The sequence below is a fragment of the Carassius auratus genome, chromosome 34 (assembly GCF_003368295.1).
Source record: "Carassius auratus strain Wakin chromosome 34, ASM336829v1, whole genome shotgun sequence".
NCBI classification, from domain to species: Eukaryota; Metazoa; Chordata; class Actinopteri; order Cypriniformes; family Cyprinidae; genus Carassius; species Carassius auratus.
The window spans coordinates 9334867-9351975 of NC_039276.1; the positions used below are offsets into that span (position 1 = coordinate 9334867).

The 17109-nt window shown below is 36.0% G+C and overlaps 1 protein-coding gene across 7 annotated transcripts; it reads left to right on the forward strand.

Moving 5' to 3' along the window:
• Positions 1-1493: 1493 nt before the first annotated feature.
• On the forward strand, positions 1494-14053 carry LOC113053103 (NXPE family member 3). 7 transcript variants are annotated; one of them, XM_026217800.1, is made up of 8 exons: positions 1495-2187; positions 4170-4379; positions 6408-6486; positions 7046-7204; positions 8303-9072; positions 9236-9303; positions 10847-11047; positions 12209-14053. In XM_026217800.1, exons 4-8 carry the CDS (start codon positions 7112-7114, stop codon positions 12772-12774), a joined length of 1698 nt encoding a protein of 565 aa, XP_026073585.1. In that variant the 5' UTR covers positions 1495-2187; positions 4170-4379; positions 6408-6486; positions 7046-7111; the 3' UTR covers positions 12775-14053. The 7 variants fall into 7 exon arrangements, with proteins under 7 accessions (XP_026073588.1, XP_026073589.1, XP_026073585.1 ...); XM_026217799.1 differs by having other exon boundaries at positions 4170-4353; XM_026217803.1 differs by lacking the exon at positions 6408-6486 and having other exon boundaries at positions 1494-2187.
• The last annotated feature ends 3056 nt before the right edge of the window (positions 14054-17109 follow it).

Below are 17109 nucleotides of genomic sequence, written 5' to 3' on the forward strand. Positions count from 1 at the left end.
TCCATGCTTACTTTTATTTTTAAGAGCACTTGCTGCTTATTAAAAAATAAATAAAAATTAGGAGCACAGAAAAAAATTCAGGAGCACCTTCTGAGCAATAGCAAAAATTAGCCTTCCATTTACAAAGTAATATCGGACTCCTTAAAGTGAATTATGGGACATTGTTTTTCTAACTTTATTAAAAGTATGTTATCTTTTATGTCAAAAAAGATAACATGTAAAAGTGTATTTTTATAAGCTTTTTTTTTCAAGATTTCTAATTAAAACAATGGGATAAGAATAATAAGTTACAGATATTAAAATCAGTATTAACCAAATCAATTTGCACTAGAGAGGTGGCAGAGAAGAACACAAGTGTCTTATTTACAGACATTTAATGAGGCTCAGAGGTTGCATGAGTGCAATTAACTTCATAAATTCATGTTGAGAATAATGTTCAAATATAAGATTTTGTTTAGAAATATCCAAATTATCCATAATCACTCACTGCTTGCTCACAGGTCTAAAGGTCTGCACAAGGCATCCCATCCTCATCGCTAAATTGTCGTGGCAATATTCCATTTCAATTTAAGGTATGAGACCTTAAATAAATGAGTTTTTTAAATATTTATGTTCTTGGAAGAAAAATTCAACCGTCACACAGTCATTCAAGTTGACTGCAGAGTGCGACGAAGAGGAAAACACCTTGAACAAACCCCAAATCAAATAAGGATGCTTCTATCTCATCCAATAATGAGAGGTCGACCTCTGGCTTCCCAAAGATCTCCCAGACTCTCTGAACCATTTGCAGATGGGGCATCCACTCCTCTGAGGAGACATTGCTCCGGGACAGCATGTCTGCTTCTTGGTTCAACCTGCCTAGCACATGCATTACTCTCATTAAACACAAGTTGAGCTGAGTGCATTTTAACAGGTGCTCCACCAGAATGACGAGGCACTTTGAGTGGAGCCCTCCCTGGTGATTTATATAGAACACAACGTCATACTGTCCGAGTGGACTAGAACGTGGTGACCCTTTCTCAGACCTTCCTCTTTCAACTACAGACCGAAAGCCAGTTTATCATCGCACAGAGCTCCACAACCTGTGTTGGACTCATCTGTTGACACAACCTTCCTTCTGCAGACCATTCCCAGATCCACAAACAGATATTTGGCATACAGCATGATATTTTCTAACGCTTATGAAAACATCCTGGCTCTGCCACTGCCTAATCCTGAAAGAAGGTAGCCTACCAAAATCTAGCTGCAAATGGCTAATTGAAAAAAGGTATATAAAAGGCAAGGCAATTTATTTCTAAAGCACGATTAAAAACAAGTTGACCAGTGCTGTACAGATTCTAAAAACATAAATAAGCAAACAACATATACAAAAATATAAATAATAATAATAATAATAATAAACATTTAACAAATAACACCATTTCACTGAATAGCATTTTGCAAAAAAGCCTGGGAAAAAAAAAGTTTTTAAAGGGGACTTAAATGACACCAATGGGGAGGCAGTTCTTATGTGTAAAGGCAAACCATTCCAAAGCCTAGGGGCCGCTACTGCAAAAGCACCGTCCCCTACTGCTTTCGTCTCAACCTAGGGACAATCAAAAATAGGTCAACCTCCATTCGTTCTTTTTTTTTTTTTTTTTCGTTGAAATACGAAATTTTATTTCGGTTTTTTTCGTTTTAATTCTTAATCCCAGTTGTTGAGAAGCGTCGCGGAAGCGTTTACTATTCAAATGCAAGCCGAGAGATGTATGTTTTGTGACAGACAAGGGTTGGGGGCACACATAGAGGGCCAATCAGTTCTCAGTTTTCATGCCCCCTCCCCCGTCTACGCCACTGGTTTACTAATGTAACTCATTTTAATGCGCAGATAGTGTGAGCTTTCTTATCTGTAGATGGAAGTTTTTTTCTTTTTTTTTCTTTTTTTTTTAATGGAACGGTACCAAAATGCAATTTAATCAATGAAATTATCATTATCTGTTTTCTGTTTTCCCCCCTCCTGATTTCACAACTGGGGCGGAAACGATGACCCGTGCTTGAGTGATAGTAGCAGACGCAGTCTGCTGTCTGCTTCAATGACTCGGTTATTTTGTTAATTATTAGACTGTTGGGTTTTGATGCTGGCGTCATGATGGATAATAACAAAAAGGTCTGCAGCAGCACGTCTGGGCTGCAGCATCAGCACAGAAGGTGAGGAAATGATGCTACATTCTTTCGAGAATCTACAAATACACGTGTTAGATTTTCAATCATCGTGTAGGCTACATACCAGGGCATATAAACAGCATCCGATTTGTGCTTACAACAAAATAAAGTTGACTCGACGATTAGCTTTTCGGTCAATAAAACCTAATTTGTTTGGCATATAGTGACAAAATGAGTATATTTGCGAAATGCACTACTATGTAGAAGGATACATATCCTAATCCGCCTTGATATTGCAATGCTTAAATGCTGAAGCTTCAAAGTTGTGCAAAGAACAAAACGAAACCGCAGAGGAAAAAAAAACCGTTCAGCCAGTGTCTTAAATGGTTAAAATATTAAGATGGTGAGTATTTCAGATATCCTAGCCTACATGTATTTAAAATACGTTTTTGGAATACAAAATACAAACAAAGTGAAAAATTAAACTGTTTGTAATGAAGGACTATAAATAGCCATTTATTAGGCGATTATGTATCATTACTGCTAGATAAAATATTGAAAATGTTAATGTTAAAGTCAGCTGTTAAAGAATGCAAAAAAATGTACCATGAATCAATCAGTAAATGTGAGTTCAATGTGGGGATATTATAAGTTGTAGTTTTATTATAAATATCAGTTTTATATGTTTGCAGGATCATGATTTTTCATGGCCAATTCCGATACCGATTTTTTTTACAACCAAACTGGCCAATTCCGATACTGATTTCCGATTTTTTTTTTTTATCTTTAAGCAACAAACAAGAAAGAAGGAAAGTATGCATAAACAAGATGTTTATTTGGTATTTAATAGGCCAAACTGGCTTTTGGCTATTGAAAACAATAAGCATAACCACCTGAAATTAACGGCAGTAACTGCACAGTAAGTAGCCTACATTCAGTACAAACATAGATCGTAGCCTACAGACATCAGCATTTAGCTTTTGTTTTTGAATTGGGTTGAAACTACAGAGAACTGGCCTTAAATTAAAAGATTAACTGTAACCATGTGAAATTAAAGGCAGTAACTGCATAGTTCTAAAATCCAAACACAATCAACACACATTCATTAAGATGTTTCTTAATCAGCATTCAATTTTTTAGTTTTTAAATTTGGTTTTAAATTTAAAAAAGGTTCCTTACCAGTGAGACTGAATAAAAGTATGCTATGTAAATACATTATTCCAAAATGTTAAAATCAAGCAATGTTGGTGCGAATTAAAGAAAGATGCAAAGTGTTTAATTCATCCAATTAATTAAATGGGTATTTTTATATCCTAATGATATTGAAATCATGTGACTGAATTGAAGGAAAGTGAATATTTGTCTATTTTATTGTTTTAAATTGAATAATACTACTATAACGAGACAACTAAAGATTCTTATTTGAAAAGAGACATGTCCATTACATAAATTTATCATCTACAAAAGTAATTGTGCTTGGAACCGTGTCATTGTCACTTTTGGCTATATTGTAAAAAAATAAAATAATAATAATAAAAAATATATGTGGGTGTGTGTGTGTGTGTGTGTGTATATATATATATATGTATATGTATGTGTGTGTGTGTGTGTGTGTATGTATATAAGAGGGAGCTATCAGAAAGAAAAATACTTTCAACAAAATAAACTGCATTGTTTCTTTACCTTCTATGGGTAATTATAAATGTATTCTCATGCCTTTGATGCCTTAAATATTTCAGGAATCTTAAAATATACTCCCATTAATCCCATAGCAAACCTCTCATATTAATTCTGTCATAGGCTATCTACAAAGGTCACCCTGTATCAAAACCAGTGGGAGAACTTTGTGGGATTTTTTATTGTTATAATTATATATTTATATTATTATTTAGACGTCTTTATATTAAGGATCTACTCTTTAATACAATATTTAAGCGAAAACATTATAAAATCATCAAAGACATGAGAAGACATTTACTTACAAATGCTTACATAGGGTAAATTAATGAATTTTTAATTTTCCTAAGCTGTAAGTCATATTCAGAATGGACTCCAAGCAAATAAACGTAGAGCGGGGCTTCGTTAATTGATTGGATCATTGGAAGATGGGCGTTGCCGTTGAGAGCTCCATGAACCACGTGACCGCGTGGCGGCGAGATCAAAGCTTGTCGTAACGGTTTCCTCAGAGCGCGAATCCAGTGGAATAGTCAGGTCAGTTTAACGTTGAAAGAGAGGAGGTAAGATTGAAATTTGAAAATGCTAATATTTTAACATTAGTCAACTGTTTTAAATCAAACGAGTCGATTTTTCGATAACTCGATAGAGAGAGAAGATGAAAGTTGTGTCTGAATTACCTGCATCTGTAAGTTTCTCTCTACAAACGATGAATCTGATAGTTAACAGGTAAGTTAACTTACCTAAAAAACACATCCTTGCCGAGAAATTGTTTGCTATATTATATATAGCCAATGGGTCTCCAACACATCGCTCTTAATGACATTTCTTAATGAAAACGGCTGCAGACTTCGATCGCTCCTCCCCGTCTTTCAGAGACCGCGGCGGCGCAGAGCTAACTTAGAAACCGAGGATAAAAAGCGGCTTTCCCACAGGATGCGGAAAGAGCTGCGCTATTAAACCCATTCATTTCAATGGCTTGCGTCGTGCGAGGGCTTTTGTTGCTGCTCCGACGAAAGTAAAGTTCCAACTTTGTAAAGTGCAACTTTTAAGGTGTGTTAAACACCTATTAGTTTCATGCATGCTTATTTGCATGCATATTACTAGATTATTAGCCATGTATTAGTGCTAATTAGGGATGGGCATGATTAATCGACGATCGATAATTGATCGTTAAGATTTTCCTCGATCATGTTAATTTGTTATCGATTAATCTAAAGCATTTTTTTAATCTAATGCAGGTTGCGTTGCGTAGTGCGAGTCTTCAAGCAATTAAATGAATTTCACTGTGTGGCAGCAATTAAATATTTTACCACCATGGGGCAATATTTGACACCCTACTCGGTTATCTGTGATCTTCCGTTTTGATTTCAAAGAATAATCATGAAGATGTCACGGCGAAGTGTGGCGTGGGACCAATTTGATTTAAAAAGCGAACTAGTTAACTGCAAACATTGCGATGCCGTGTTTAAGTACAACACGGCCACGACTCAAATGATGTACCTATGCATCCCGGCAAATTTTCATGAGGCTTTAACCCTTTCGAGTCGATTAACGCATATATGCGTTTTGAGTCATTTTCTCCTGATAACCCCTGATAAATTACACTCTCAGTTTTAATCGTACAGATAAGAGCAATACATCAATCGAATCTGTAAAGGGTCTAGTTTTTTTTGGATACAGACATAATAACAAAAAACCTTTGTGCACTTATAAAATAAAGATAACAAACAAGGTGCGCTGTCTACAGTCTTTGTCTCCGCTGATCGTCATGTACAAACATTTCATTAAAATGAACCGTAACTCCGTGAATACTCAACGAAGAGACATGAGAGAGATATCTATAGAAAGCCTGGAATGTCTACTTTTAAACTAAACAAGTGCTTCCGAAAAACAAATATTCTGAGATAAAGTAATCTCAAACGCAATGTCTGTTTTTCATATCTTCCTTCATTATATTTAATGTGACCACGCCCCCGCGCTGAACGCGCTATTCAGATTCAAGCGCGCGGCTTGAATACGCCCACACAGAAGAAAAGGCAGCGAGACTGTTCTTCAAGTTTTTATTTTATTTTACTGTTTGCTTCGCGATGAGAGGACTAAGACATAATTCACCCCAAAAAGATGTGATGTGGTTGATGATTTGAGAAATGGATTTCCTCAGAAAAAAGAATGAAGCACTTTATTCAGACTCAAAACGCATATATGCGTTAATCGACTCGAAAGGGTTAAGAACGCCTGCTAGCAGCTGCAGGTTCCGCTGCTTTAGAGCACTGCATACGCGGATATATGTTCGGTTTGCCTGAACGTAGTTTAACTGTCTGCCACAAGTTGATCTTGTAATAAAGGTCTCACCGAGGAAAAACACGCTGTATTTTAGTATTCATTGCATTTTTTTATTATAAAAATTAAATAATTAATTATATTATAAAACTATTAATGATTAATCGATAGTCGATCGTTAATTCTCCCGACGATCGACTAAGAAAATTTAATCGAATGCCCATCCCTAGTGCTAATTAAGAACATATTAATGCTGCTGTCAAACTGGATTTACAAATTAAATCAGTCTGACATTTTTTTTTTTTCAGACTAATGCAAAATCAGACCAGATTTTTGTTGTAAATCTTAACCGGTCGATGGAAAATAGCCTACCTTGTGTTATCAGAGGTATGTAGAACTGTTTATGGAGCAGATAAGTTTAAATTTATAATTCTGACTCATCCTTTTATTAAAATAATAATAATAATAATAATAAACTTTTATTTGAACATGTAGTACATATCAGTAGACACTAGATAACATGTTATGATTTTTTTTTTTTTGTTAGTTTAAAATGTGGCCATGATTTTTAAATGTTTTATTTCACTGGTTAGGCAAATAAAAAGTACATAGTGCTGCTAATTTTATTTGTTGGCCTTATTTCAGTGTGTAACAGTACTTTTTTAATATTTCCAGCACATTTGAACAAAGGTGTGTATAGCAGTTTGGACTGATACATTATTTAAGAGATTTAAGTACTTTATAACATTGGTAGCTCTTAGCCGCTTTCATTTTTAAAAATTAGCTCTCGAATGAAATAAGGTTGGAGACCCCTGATGTAGCCTATATTATATATCTATATCTAAGAGAGCAACTTGTTGTTTGCATGTAACGTGATTATGCAGTTCATTGTTAATGTATTTGAATACTGCTGTTTACATGCTATTTTTGGTCTGATCTATTTTAGCATGCAGTAATGGCCAGCCATGATCTGCTGTAGTGCTGGACAGGAGGATGACAGAGAAAGGAAACCATGGAGAAATACCTTTCCAAATATGTCCCATTCTTCACTCTGCTGGCTCTTTCAGGGCTCTTATTCCTGCTGTGGAATATCACCTCATTGGAAGTGAGTAAAAGCAAAGTCCCTTTCAAGCAAAGTTATATATGCGGCTATAATCACAAAAAGTGTGCATGTACATTCATAAATGAGAGTCTCAGGTTTCAAGGGGAACCGGAGCTTCTAATGGAAGCTGCAGTAACGCACTGACTTCACAGATTGGAAACTGGCTGTTTTATTCAGAAGGCCATTCATAAGTAATAGGAGTAAAACTAATAGAAGTCTTGTATGTCTGTAGACTTTGGTAAAAGTCAGAGAATTGTGTCACAGCAGCTTCACAGTGATGAACTGGAGAATAACAGAAGTTCTGGAAACTCACAGGTGCACGAAAAATAATATTTTAATTGTGATCACAATTTTTGCTCTCTCAATTTATTAAGCAAAATCAGTCTTCAGTATTTGCTGGTTATTTATACTGAAAAAATTTACATTTTCATTTTACATTTGTGTCATCTTGCAATGGTAGCAAGTCTACACAAGCATTCATGGTTGCGGTTGCCAGATGTCAAGTGTTTAAATCACCCAGTCAGAGCTTTTCTCTTAAATGGAAACATTTTCCAAAAAAAAAGGGCCACCCATGATTAACTGATTTATTGTTCTAGTTAATGAACAATAAATTTGTAATCCATCTTATTTTTGCAATGTGGAAATAGTTAATATTTTCTTCATTTGTGCAAGTTTTACTAATGCATGTAATATTTTAATATCTCATGATCATGCACTTGTTTTCGATGGTTATTTTAATAACACAGATTAATCTTGCCCTCTGAACCCTACAGACATTCTCATGCTTCTCTGTACTAGAGGTCTTCACAGTGCACCCGAGACCCGTCAACCACGCTTTACATTTTTTCCCATATTTATAATAATAAAAAAACAGTTTAATCTTAAAGTTTTAGTGGTCAGATTCCGACTCGACACAGAGCAGAGCACAGAGATGATACTCGACATTTAGGGTCCAGCTTTCGAAATATTAGAAGGGTCCGGGTCGGTTCGGTGTAGTACATTACGCGTCTCTTTCGGGCTGGGCACAAATTTTTGGACCCGTGAAGACCTCTAATCTGTACTGAAATTTCACATTAAATCTTCTGTTTTTGTCTTCTGTAGAGCTGGAACTGTCAGACAGTATCTACCTTCTATCAGCTTCAGAAAAGCATCCAATCAGTATTGAAGACCTCTGAATTTTTACCACCGGTGGAGTTTAACAACTCCTTCTGTGCCCACCTCGGCCAGGAGCCCACTGCAGATGAAGCCATGGAGGAGAACTATCTTCTCAAATCCATTGCCTGGCCAGAGCCATCGGTCCTAGGACTGCCATTACGTCAAAGTAGCGATCCTGCACAGAGCTATTATACAATCCAAGACCCTGGAGATCTGCAGGTGGGTGGGCAGCTTGTGGTGAAGGTACAGATGCATAACTTTTTGGATCAGCCCAAACAATATGGAGGAGACTTCCTAGTTGCGCGACTTCACACACCAGAACTGGCAGCAGGTGTGGTTGGCCAGGTACACGACCACAACAAAGGAAACTACACTGTATTTTTTCCTCTGCTTTGGGCAGGTGTTGCCCAGGTGGAACTGACAATGATTCACTCCAGCGAAGCTGTGATGGTCCTCAGGCGATTGAGAGAGGAACAGTCGGACCGAGTGTTCTTCAAGAGCCTCTTCCGCTCAGGGTACCTTTCTGAAACCACTTTGTGTAACTTGTGTCTGCCGCACAAACAGCAGCCACTTTGCAACTACACAGACCCCCAGACCGGAGAACCCTGGTTCTGTTATAAGCCCAAGATGTTAGACTGTGATACACGGATTAACCACTCAAAAGGAGGGTATAAGAAACACCTTCTCACTGTTTATGAGACACAGTTCTTCCAAAGGTGAGTGAGAAGTTAAAAGTGGTTGAGAGATAATGTTTATTTTTATTGGCCAATAAAAATGCAAATTGCACAGAATGAAAAATAAATGTAAAATTCTTAAGTTTAATGATGAACATACATCTTTTCTACTTCTTGAATGACACCTACCTTTTTTTTCTTCTAGTGGAGTAAATATAAAAATTCCAATACATTCTGCAGGGATGGACAATGTGACTGTTCAGCCTGCTAAAGGTATTGTTGCACATGTAATATTATATTTACACTTCCATTCAAAAGTTAAGGGTGGGTAAGATTTTTAAAAAGGAAATCTCTTAGGCTCATCAAAGCTGCTTCTATTTAATCAAAAACACAGTTTAGTCAAGACCATTTTGGGAATAAAACATACAAATTGTATTGTTGATTCATAAGTTATCTTTGTCTGTATATGGGGGGTTTTGCTTTTCAATAAATTATTATAAATTATTATAGTCTGCGGTTAACCTCCCAAGGTACCATCAAGAAGACATTAATACAACAACTGTGGCTGTCCACATGATACAAAATAAGTAAACTATTGATTGAAAATTATTTATAAGGGGTGACAATTAATAGAGACCATGACTATAATGTTCGAGGACTGCTTGCAAGGCTCGTCATGATACCGTGATCTGAAATGGAGAGAGAGAGACATTGAGAGACATACAGCAACTGCACAGAATATAGTCAATAGAAGGAGGTTGGAGGGTTGTTTGTGAGCTTGGCTAAACTAAAGCAGTATTAATAGTGCCACGTATACTGCATACAGTTGTGCTCATAAGTGTACATACACATTGCAGAATATGCATATATGATAATAATTGTAACAAAATGAGAGGCTACAACGTGACTATAGACAACAGAACCCATTATAATTGTTGATTCTGTCTATACTGGATGCAGCACTGATAGAAACAACAAATCCCCAACAGTAAAAAGATGCCCAGTTCCTGTTTTTGACATGCATTAATGCCACTTCTGACCTGAAAGAGAAACTGATTTGCAACATGATGCAACAGCACTTGTGTCCGATCTAGCTCTGGATCACAAGGAAGGCAATTGTAAGACTGTTTTACAACTTGTATTGTTATCTTTATGGTTCTGTTGATGGAGTGATCCTCTCTCTAGTCTTTCCTCTCCTCCTTCAAGCCTGTATCAGTGGGCGGGGCTAAAGAGGCAGTGATGTAGAAGCAGGTGTTGATTTCTGCTGGGGGGGTATTTAGACACACTTACAACATAAAGTGGCACATTCCAAAACGAGTCATTTTCTGAGCTTGGTTTTAATAATAATAAAAAAAATTAAACTGAGAAAGCTTTGAGTTTAGAAATTTACAGGATGTTTTTATAGTACATTGACCATTGAAATTTTATTTCTCAGTTCATGGCCCCTTTAAGATTCAAGGGTATATAAACTTTTGAACGGGGTCTTTTTTAAATGTAATTTAATCCTGTAATGTCAAAGTTGTGCTGCTTAATATTTTTGTGGAAACCATGATATCCTTTTGTAAAAATTGTAAATGTGTTTACATGTTGTTGTTATTCAATTTAATTTCATGCTGAATAAAAGTTTAGTTGTATTGTCAAATCTTACTGACCTGAAACTTTTGAAAGGTGTATCATTTTAAGTATATAAGAATAGTATTTAGGCTTAAGTTGTAAGTTCTCATCAGCATTTTTTCTTCTTAAATGGTGAGCTGTCTAGTTTGGAATTAACAACACTTCCTCATTTTAATTTTTTTCCTTTCCTCTTTCCTTCCAGTACGAACCAAAGGGATGCACCTTGAATCCACTCCTTCAGGGTACTACTACCAGGGATCATGGAGGCCATTGAGTGGACTCGTCATGCGTCAGTTTAATGCCTCTTCAGTCATAACACAGTGTCTTCAAGGGAAAATGGTGTACATGTATGGAGACTCCACTGTGCGACAGTGGTACGAGTATCTCATTTCCCATGTTCCAGGTCAGTAATATTTTTAAAGTTGCTGTATTTTTTTTTTTTTTTTTTTGTCTTTAACCACATCTTCAAAAATGTTTCAGTCAACCCAATGTCAAAAAAACCATAGCATTAGAAAATTAATGTGGAAAGCTTTTCTGATTGTTTGACAGGGATGCAAACTACAGGATCTTTCGGCAGAAAAAATATAATTGTTTTAGAAAAAAGGTTTTCCGTGTAGATTTGGTCATTTTACCAAATGAGGGTCTGTGAGGAGTGACAGGGAAAGAAAGACAATTCAGGCCTTTGAGGTTTTTTTTTGTTGAGCAAAACAGAAGAGCTCCCAGCTTCAGTGATTAAAGCACAGCATTGTGTTCTTTCACAAATGAGCACGTGATTCAGTGTTTTCAGTGGTTCAGAGCAACTCAGTTCAAACTAAATGACGCTCCAAACAATCTCAGGTGCTGTGCTTATACCGTGGTCATTTGTCAGAAATTACTAATTATAACTTCTAATGATGTTGGCAGAGCAATATTTGACCGTAAGGCTAAAAATGCATTTATGGCTCTTTAGCTGTAACATTCTGCCCCCTTCCAATCAGATACAGAGATTAAATAGTGCAGTAGGATCACATAAAAAAAAAAAAAAAGATTTATAACATTTACTTGAATTAATTCTCGTGGGGGTGGGGGTGGGGGTGATAGTTGCTTCCTTTGCTCCTGTTAACAAACGTTGGTTTTCACAAGACTCTCATACATCATCCTTCTGGAACTGCTTCCTTTACAACTGTGAGAGCAAGCTAGATTAAAATGATTATATTACATCTTGAATATGGATCTTTTTCTACAGAAGGCATTTGTTCACACCCCGGGGACGCTCTTTTTTTTTTTTTTTTTTTAATGGATGCGTTTTATATTAAACTTATCATGGAAATTAATCTATAATAAAAAAATAATAATAATAATAATTAACATTATTATAGTATATTCTTATTGAATAGGTCAAATGTGAATGGATTGAGACTACTGAAGTAGAGAGATTTTTTTTGTAGTCTAGGGTGAGTTTTTCCTTATATCTTCATGCAAAATATATATTTTAAACACTTAATTCCTGAGTGGTTATGGATCTATTGTCTTTTCCTGATTCTCATCTACATCTTACCTTCTGTTTTATCGCACAATATTATAGAGTTTAAGGAATTCAACTTTCATAGCCCGAAGAATGTTGGCCCGTACATGGCAGTGGACAGCAACCACAACATACTGTTGAGATACCGTTGCCACGGGCCGCCGATCCGCTTCACATCGGTGTCCTCGGCTGAGATGCACTATATCTCAAATGAGCTGGACGACTTACGAGGGGGCTCAGACACGGTGGTTGTGATTAGCATCTGGGGGCATTTTAGCACTTTCCCAGTACAAGAGTACATGCGGCGCCTGCGCCACATCCGCAGAGCAGTGATCCGACTGCTGAACCGAGAACCAGCGACCTTGGTATTGATCCGCACAGCCAACCTCCAGAAACTGGACCCAGAGTCCAGCTTGTTCAACAGCGACTGGTTCTCCCAACAGCTTGATGCAGTGCTCCGAGCCATGTTTAAGCATCTGAACGTCCATCTGGTGGATGCCTGGGAGATGACACTCGCCCACCATCACCCTCATCAGCTACACCCTCCACCTGACATTATATCAAACATGGTTAATTTCATTCTTTCGCACATCTGCCCAGTGAAGAGAAAGAAAAAGCAGGGCTAAACTTCTCAACCAGTATTTGTGGGTTAGGAACTGGAGAGACTTAATGTTAATCATCCATAACTTTGTCTTTGGGATGAACCTTTTTGCTATCTTTTTAGAGATTATTTGCTTGGGCTATTTTTATCTGTTTGGCCTTGCAAAGGTTTATAATGATTTTGCTGGCAAAATTAAAATAGAAAAGCACCATAAACAGTTTACTTTCATGACAAAATCCTGAGGTATGCAGAATCTTTTTTTTTTTTTTTTTTTTTTTTTTAAGCTAAAACAAGTTTAATATTTTCCTAAAGAGAATTGATAATTCCCCCATAAAACATTTACAATTATATAGCACTTATAATTACTGATTTTATATTGGACTTAATCTTAAATGATTTCAGTTTGGTGCTTTTTTTATGCTCATTGGAAACAAATGGATGAGGTTTTGTTCTTTTTATAATTATTTATGCTTGTTCTCCACTACACGTGGGTGAGTTAATGATTACATTCATTTTTTGGATAAACTATTCCTTTAGGGAAAAAAAAAGCTATCAACCTCAAGCTTGCAAATGTAAATTATTATTGAAAATTTTAATTAACATATGTATAAAGCAGTTTTTAAAAGAAAAATAGAGAATTTCAGAATAATAATTACTATTACAGAAGTTATATGAGAGCACTATGAAGTATGAGTGCAAGCACAACTGTTTCTGTGCTTTGGTAAATGGGAATGTGTTACCCGTTTATTATGTGTATCTGTCCAGCTAACATGTAGGTCAAGCGTGGTCATGTGACAAAGGTATAAAAGAGCATGCAGGTCACTGTCCTTTTACATATAAGGGGTATCCAGTGTTATCCAGAGATATGGACCATTTAGTCACTTATTAAATATACATTTGATCATTTTGTTCTAGTATAATCATTGACTTAAGTATTCATTTTATGTCTATGTCTTTTATTAGTTTTAATATAATTTCTCCCATTCTGAATTTAGCTTTGGGAGAACTGAAAATATATACAGAGGTTAAACTGTCTGTTCTATTTTAAGTTTCCAAATGCAATGTAAAAAATTTACTCTCCAAAAATGGATATTCCGAATTTTTTTTGGAAGAGTTGTTTACGATCAGTTCATGTGCCTTAATTAACGCTACCTGTTTTTGAATTGATTTGTTCTATTACATTTTTATGTGATTTACATCTATAAAATTGTGGTTCTGTACAAGGGTTTCCATAGCATTTTTATTTATTTTATTTTTGCGCAGTGTTCATGGCTCACCAAAATAAATTCACTCTTAAGCATCCATTCTGCTTTTGTCTAAACATTGTTTGAATGATCTCTGGCACTGCAGATTGATTAATAATTTTTTTTATGCAGTAAGATCCAGTCAGGAAGAAAATGATGACATCAAAGAGCAAATTATGGAGAAGAAATATGATTTTTTAAATATATGTAAATGTGTTTATAAATAAATAAATCTTGAGAATAACTGAGACAAAAAAAATCTTGAGTATTCCTGAACATATTGATACAATAACATATTAAAATATAAAATAATACAAATTCATAATGAAAGATTAATAAAAAAAAAAGGGGCAGATTTTTTTTTCATTACATTTTTTTGGGCAGGACAACCTGGAAAAAGGTAAGGATAATAAATTGAGAAATCGAATATGTTAATTATGATATAAATAAGTTTGTACTTCATACTCACTACAATTGTTTGTCTTTTAATAATTATATAAAAATAAGCCACAAGTTGGGTGAAGGATGATTTGGCCTTGTGTGCTAAGGGACTTGCTACAAGGATGGACTTGAGGTTTCATTTATTTTACTTGCATAACTTTGCTGAAAAGTTCAGATCAATATTCCCTTGAGCATCAGAGATTCATGACAGTTGTCATGTTTCTTATGACTATCTTGTTTTGCATGTGTTCTATGTTTTGTTAAACTTGGACACTTACTCATGGGTCTCACTCAAAAATATATCGGCCTACATCTCCACACGAGACCTTCAGACTTGGTGCCTGCCAATCCAGACACTTGTTTATATATTTATATAATGTTATATATGCAAACAACCTGTAAGCAAGCATTGTTTTACCATATGGATGAAGCATCTTTCAGGGCCAAAATGGTTCCCAGAAAAGTTTTCTATAGATCACACCATCTGCATTTCCAATCTCATTCTACTGAATGCAGTTTTTTGTAGCACCACATGGGGCCAGCAATGTAATCACAAAAACACAGGCTAAATGGGAAAGCAGTAAACTACTGCTTAGTACTGTATATACTGTTTAGGTTCATAAGTAAAAAGTATATACTATTTTTATGGGTGATAAATAATATTTATGACATCATGTAGAATACAACGGTAAACATTTACACTGTTGTTAAATGTAACCTCATACAGTCTTGTTCAAAATAATAGCAGTACAATGTGACTAACCAGAATAATCAAGGTTTTTAGTATATTCTTTATTGCTACGTGGCAAACAAGTTACCAGTAGGTTCAGTAGATTCTCAGAAAACAAATGAGACCCAGCATTCATGATATGCACGCTCTTAAGGCTGTGCAATTGGGCAATTAGTTGAAAGGGGTGTGTTCAAAAAAATAGCAGTGTCTACCTTTGACTGTACAAACTCAAAACTATTTTGTACAAACATTTTTTTTTTCTGGGATTTAGCAATCCTGTGAATCACTAAACTAATATTTAGTTGTATGACCACAGTTTTTTAAAACTGCTTGACATCTGTGTGGCATGGAGTCAACCAACTTGTGGCACCTCTCAGCTGTTATTCCACTCCATGATTCTTTAACAACATTCCACAATTCATTCACATTTCTTGGTTTTGCTTCAGAAACAGCATTTTTGATATCACCCCACAAGTTCTCAATTGGATTAAGGTCTGGAGATTGGGCTGGCCACTCCATAACATTAATTTTGTTGGTTTGGAACCAAGACTTTGCCCGTTTACTAGTGTGTTTTGGGTCATTGTCTTGTTGAAACAACCATTTCAAGGGCATGTCCTCTTCAGCATAGGGCAACATGACCTCTTCAAGTATTTTAACATATGCAAACTGATCCATGATCCCTGGTATGCGATAAATAGGCCCAACACCATAGTAGGAGAAACATGCCCATATCATGATGCTTGCACCTCCATGCTTCACTGTCTTCACTGTGTACTGTGGCTTGAATTCAGAGTTTGGGGGTCGTCTCACAAACTGCCTGTGGCCCTTGGACCCAAAAAAGAACAATTTTACTCTCATCAGTCCACAAAATGTTCCTCCATTTCTCTTTAGGCCAGTTGATGTGTTCTTTGGCAAATTGTAACCTCTTCTGCACATGCCTTTTTTTTAACAGAGGGACTTTGCGGGGGATTCTTGAAAATAGATTAGCTTCACACAGACGTCTTCTAACTGTCACAGTACTTACAGGTAACTCCAGACTGTCTTTGATCATCCTGGAGGTGATCATTGGCTGAGCCTTTGCCATTCTGGTTATTCTTCTATCCATTTTGATGGTTGTCTTCTGTTTTCTTCCACGTCTCTCTGGTTTTGCTCTCCATTTTAAGGCATTGGAGATCATTTTAGCTGAACAGCCTATCATTTTTTGCACCTCTTTATAGGTTTTCCCCTCTCTAATCAACTTTTTAATCAAAGTACGCTGTTCTTCTGAAGAATGTCTTGAACGACCCATTTTCCTCAGCTTTCAAATGCATGTTCAACAAGTGTTGGCTTCATCCTTAAATAGGGGCCACCTGATTCACACCTGTTTCTTCACAAAATTGATGACCTCAGTGATTGAATGCCACACTGCTATTTTTTTGAACACACCCCTTTCAACTAATTGCCCAATTGCACAGCCTTAAGAGCGTGCATATCATGAATGCTGGGTCTCGTTTGTTTTCTGAGAATCTACTGAACCTACTGGTAACTTGTTTGCCACGTAGCAATAAAAAAATATACGAAAAACCTTGATTATTCTGGTTAGTCACATTGTACTGCTATTATTTTGAACAATACTGTACATAATTTAAAGAGTGATGTATATTTGTCATCTAGAAAATGCTTTATTAGAATTATTTTGGCTGATAATGAGTAAACAATAATAATAGTGTTTAAAATCTCAACTGATATTTTATAGCTCGAATTTCCACTGGAAATAGGTCAGGTTATGTGCACTGCATTGTGGGATACATGTGCTCGGGTTGTACACTGCTCACTCGGTAACAAAAAAATCCTTAATATGTGCAGAATAAACACAGTAGAAATTGTATGAGCAATATGGTAGTCCTTAACGGTTTCAAATAATAAATAACTTTAAAGTATGCAATTTATTTATAATGCCGAATAA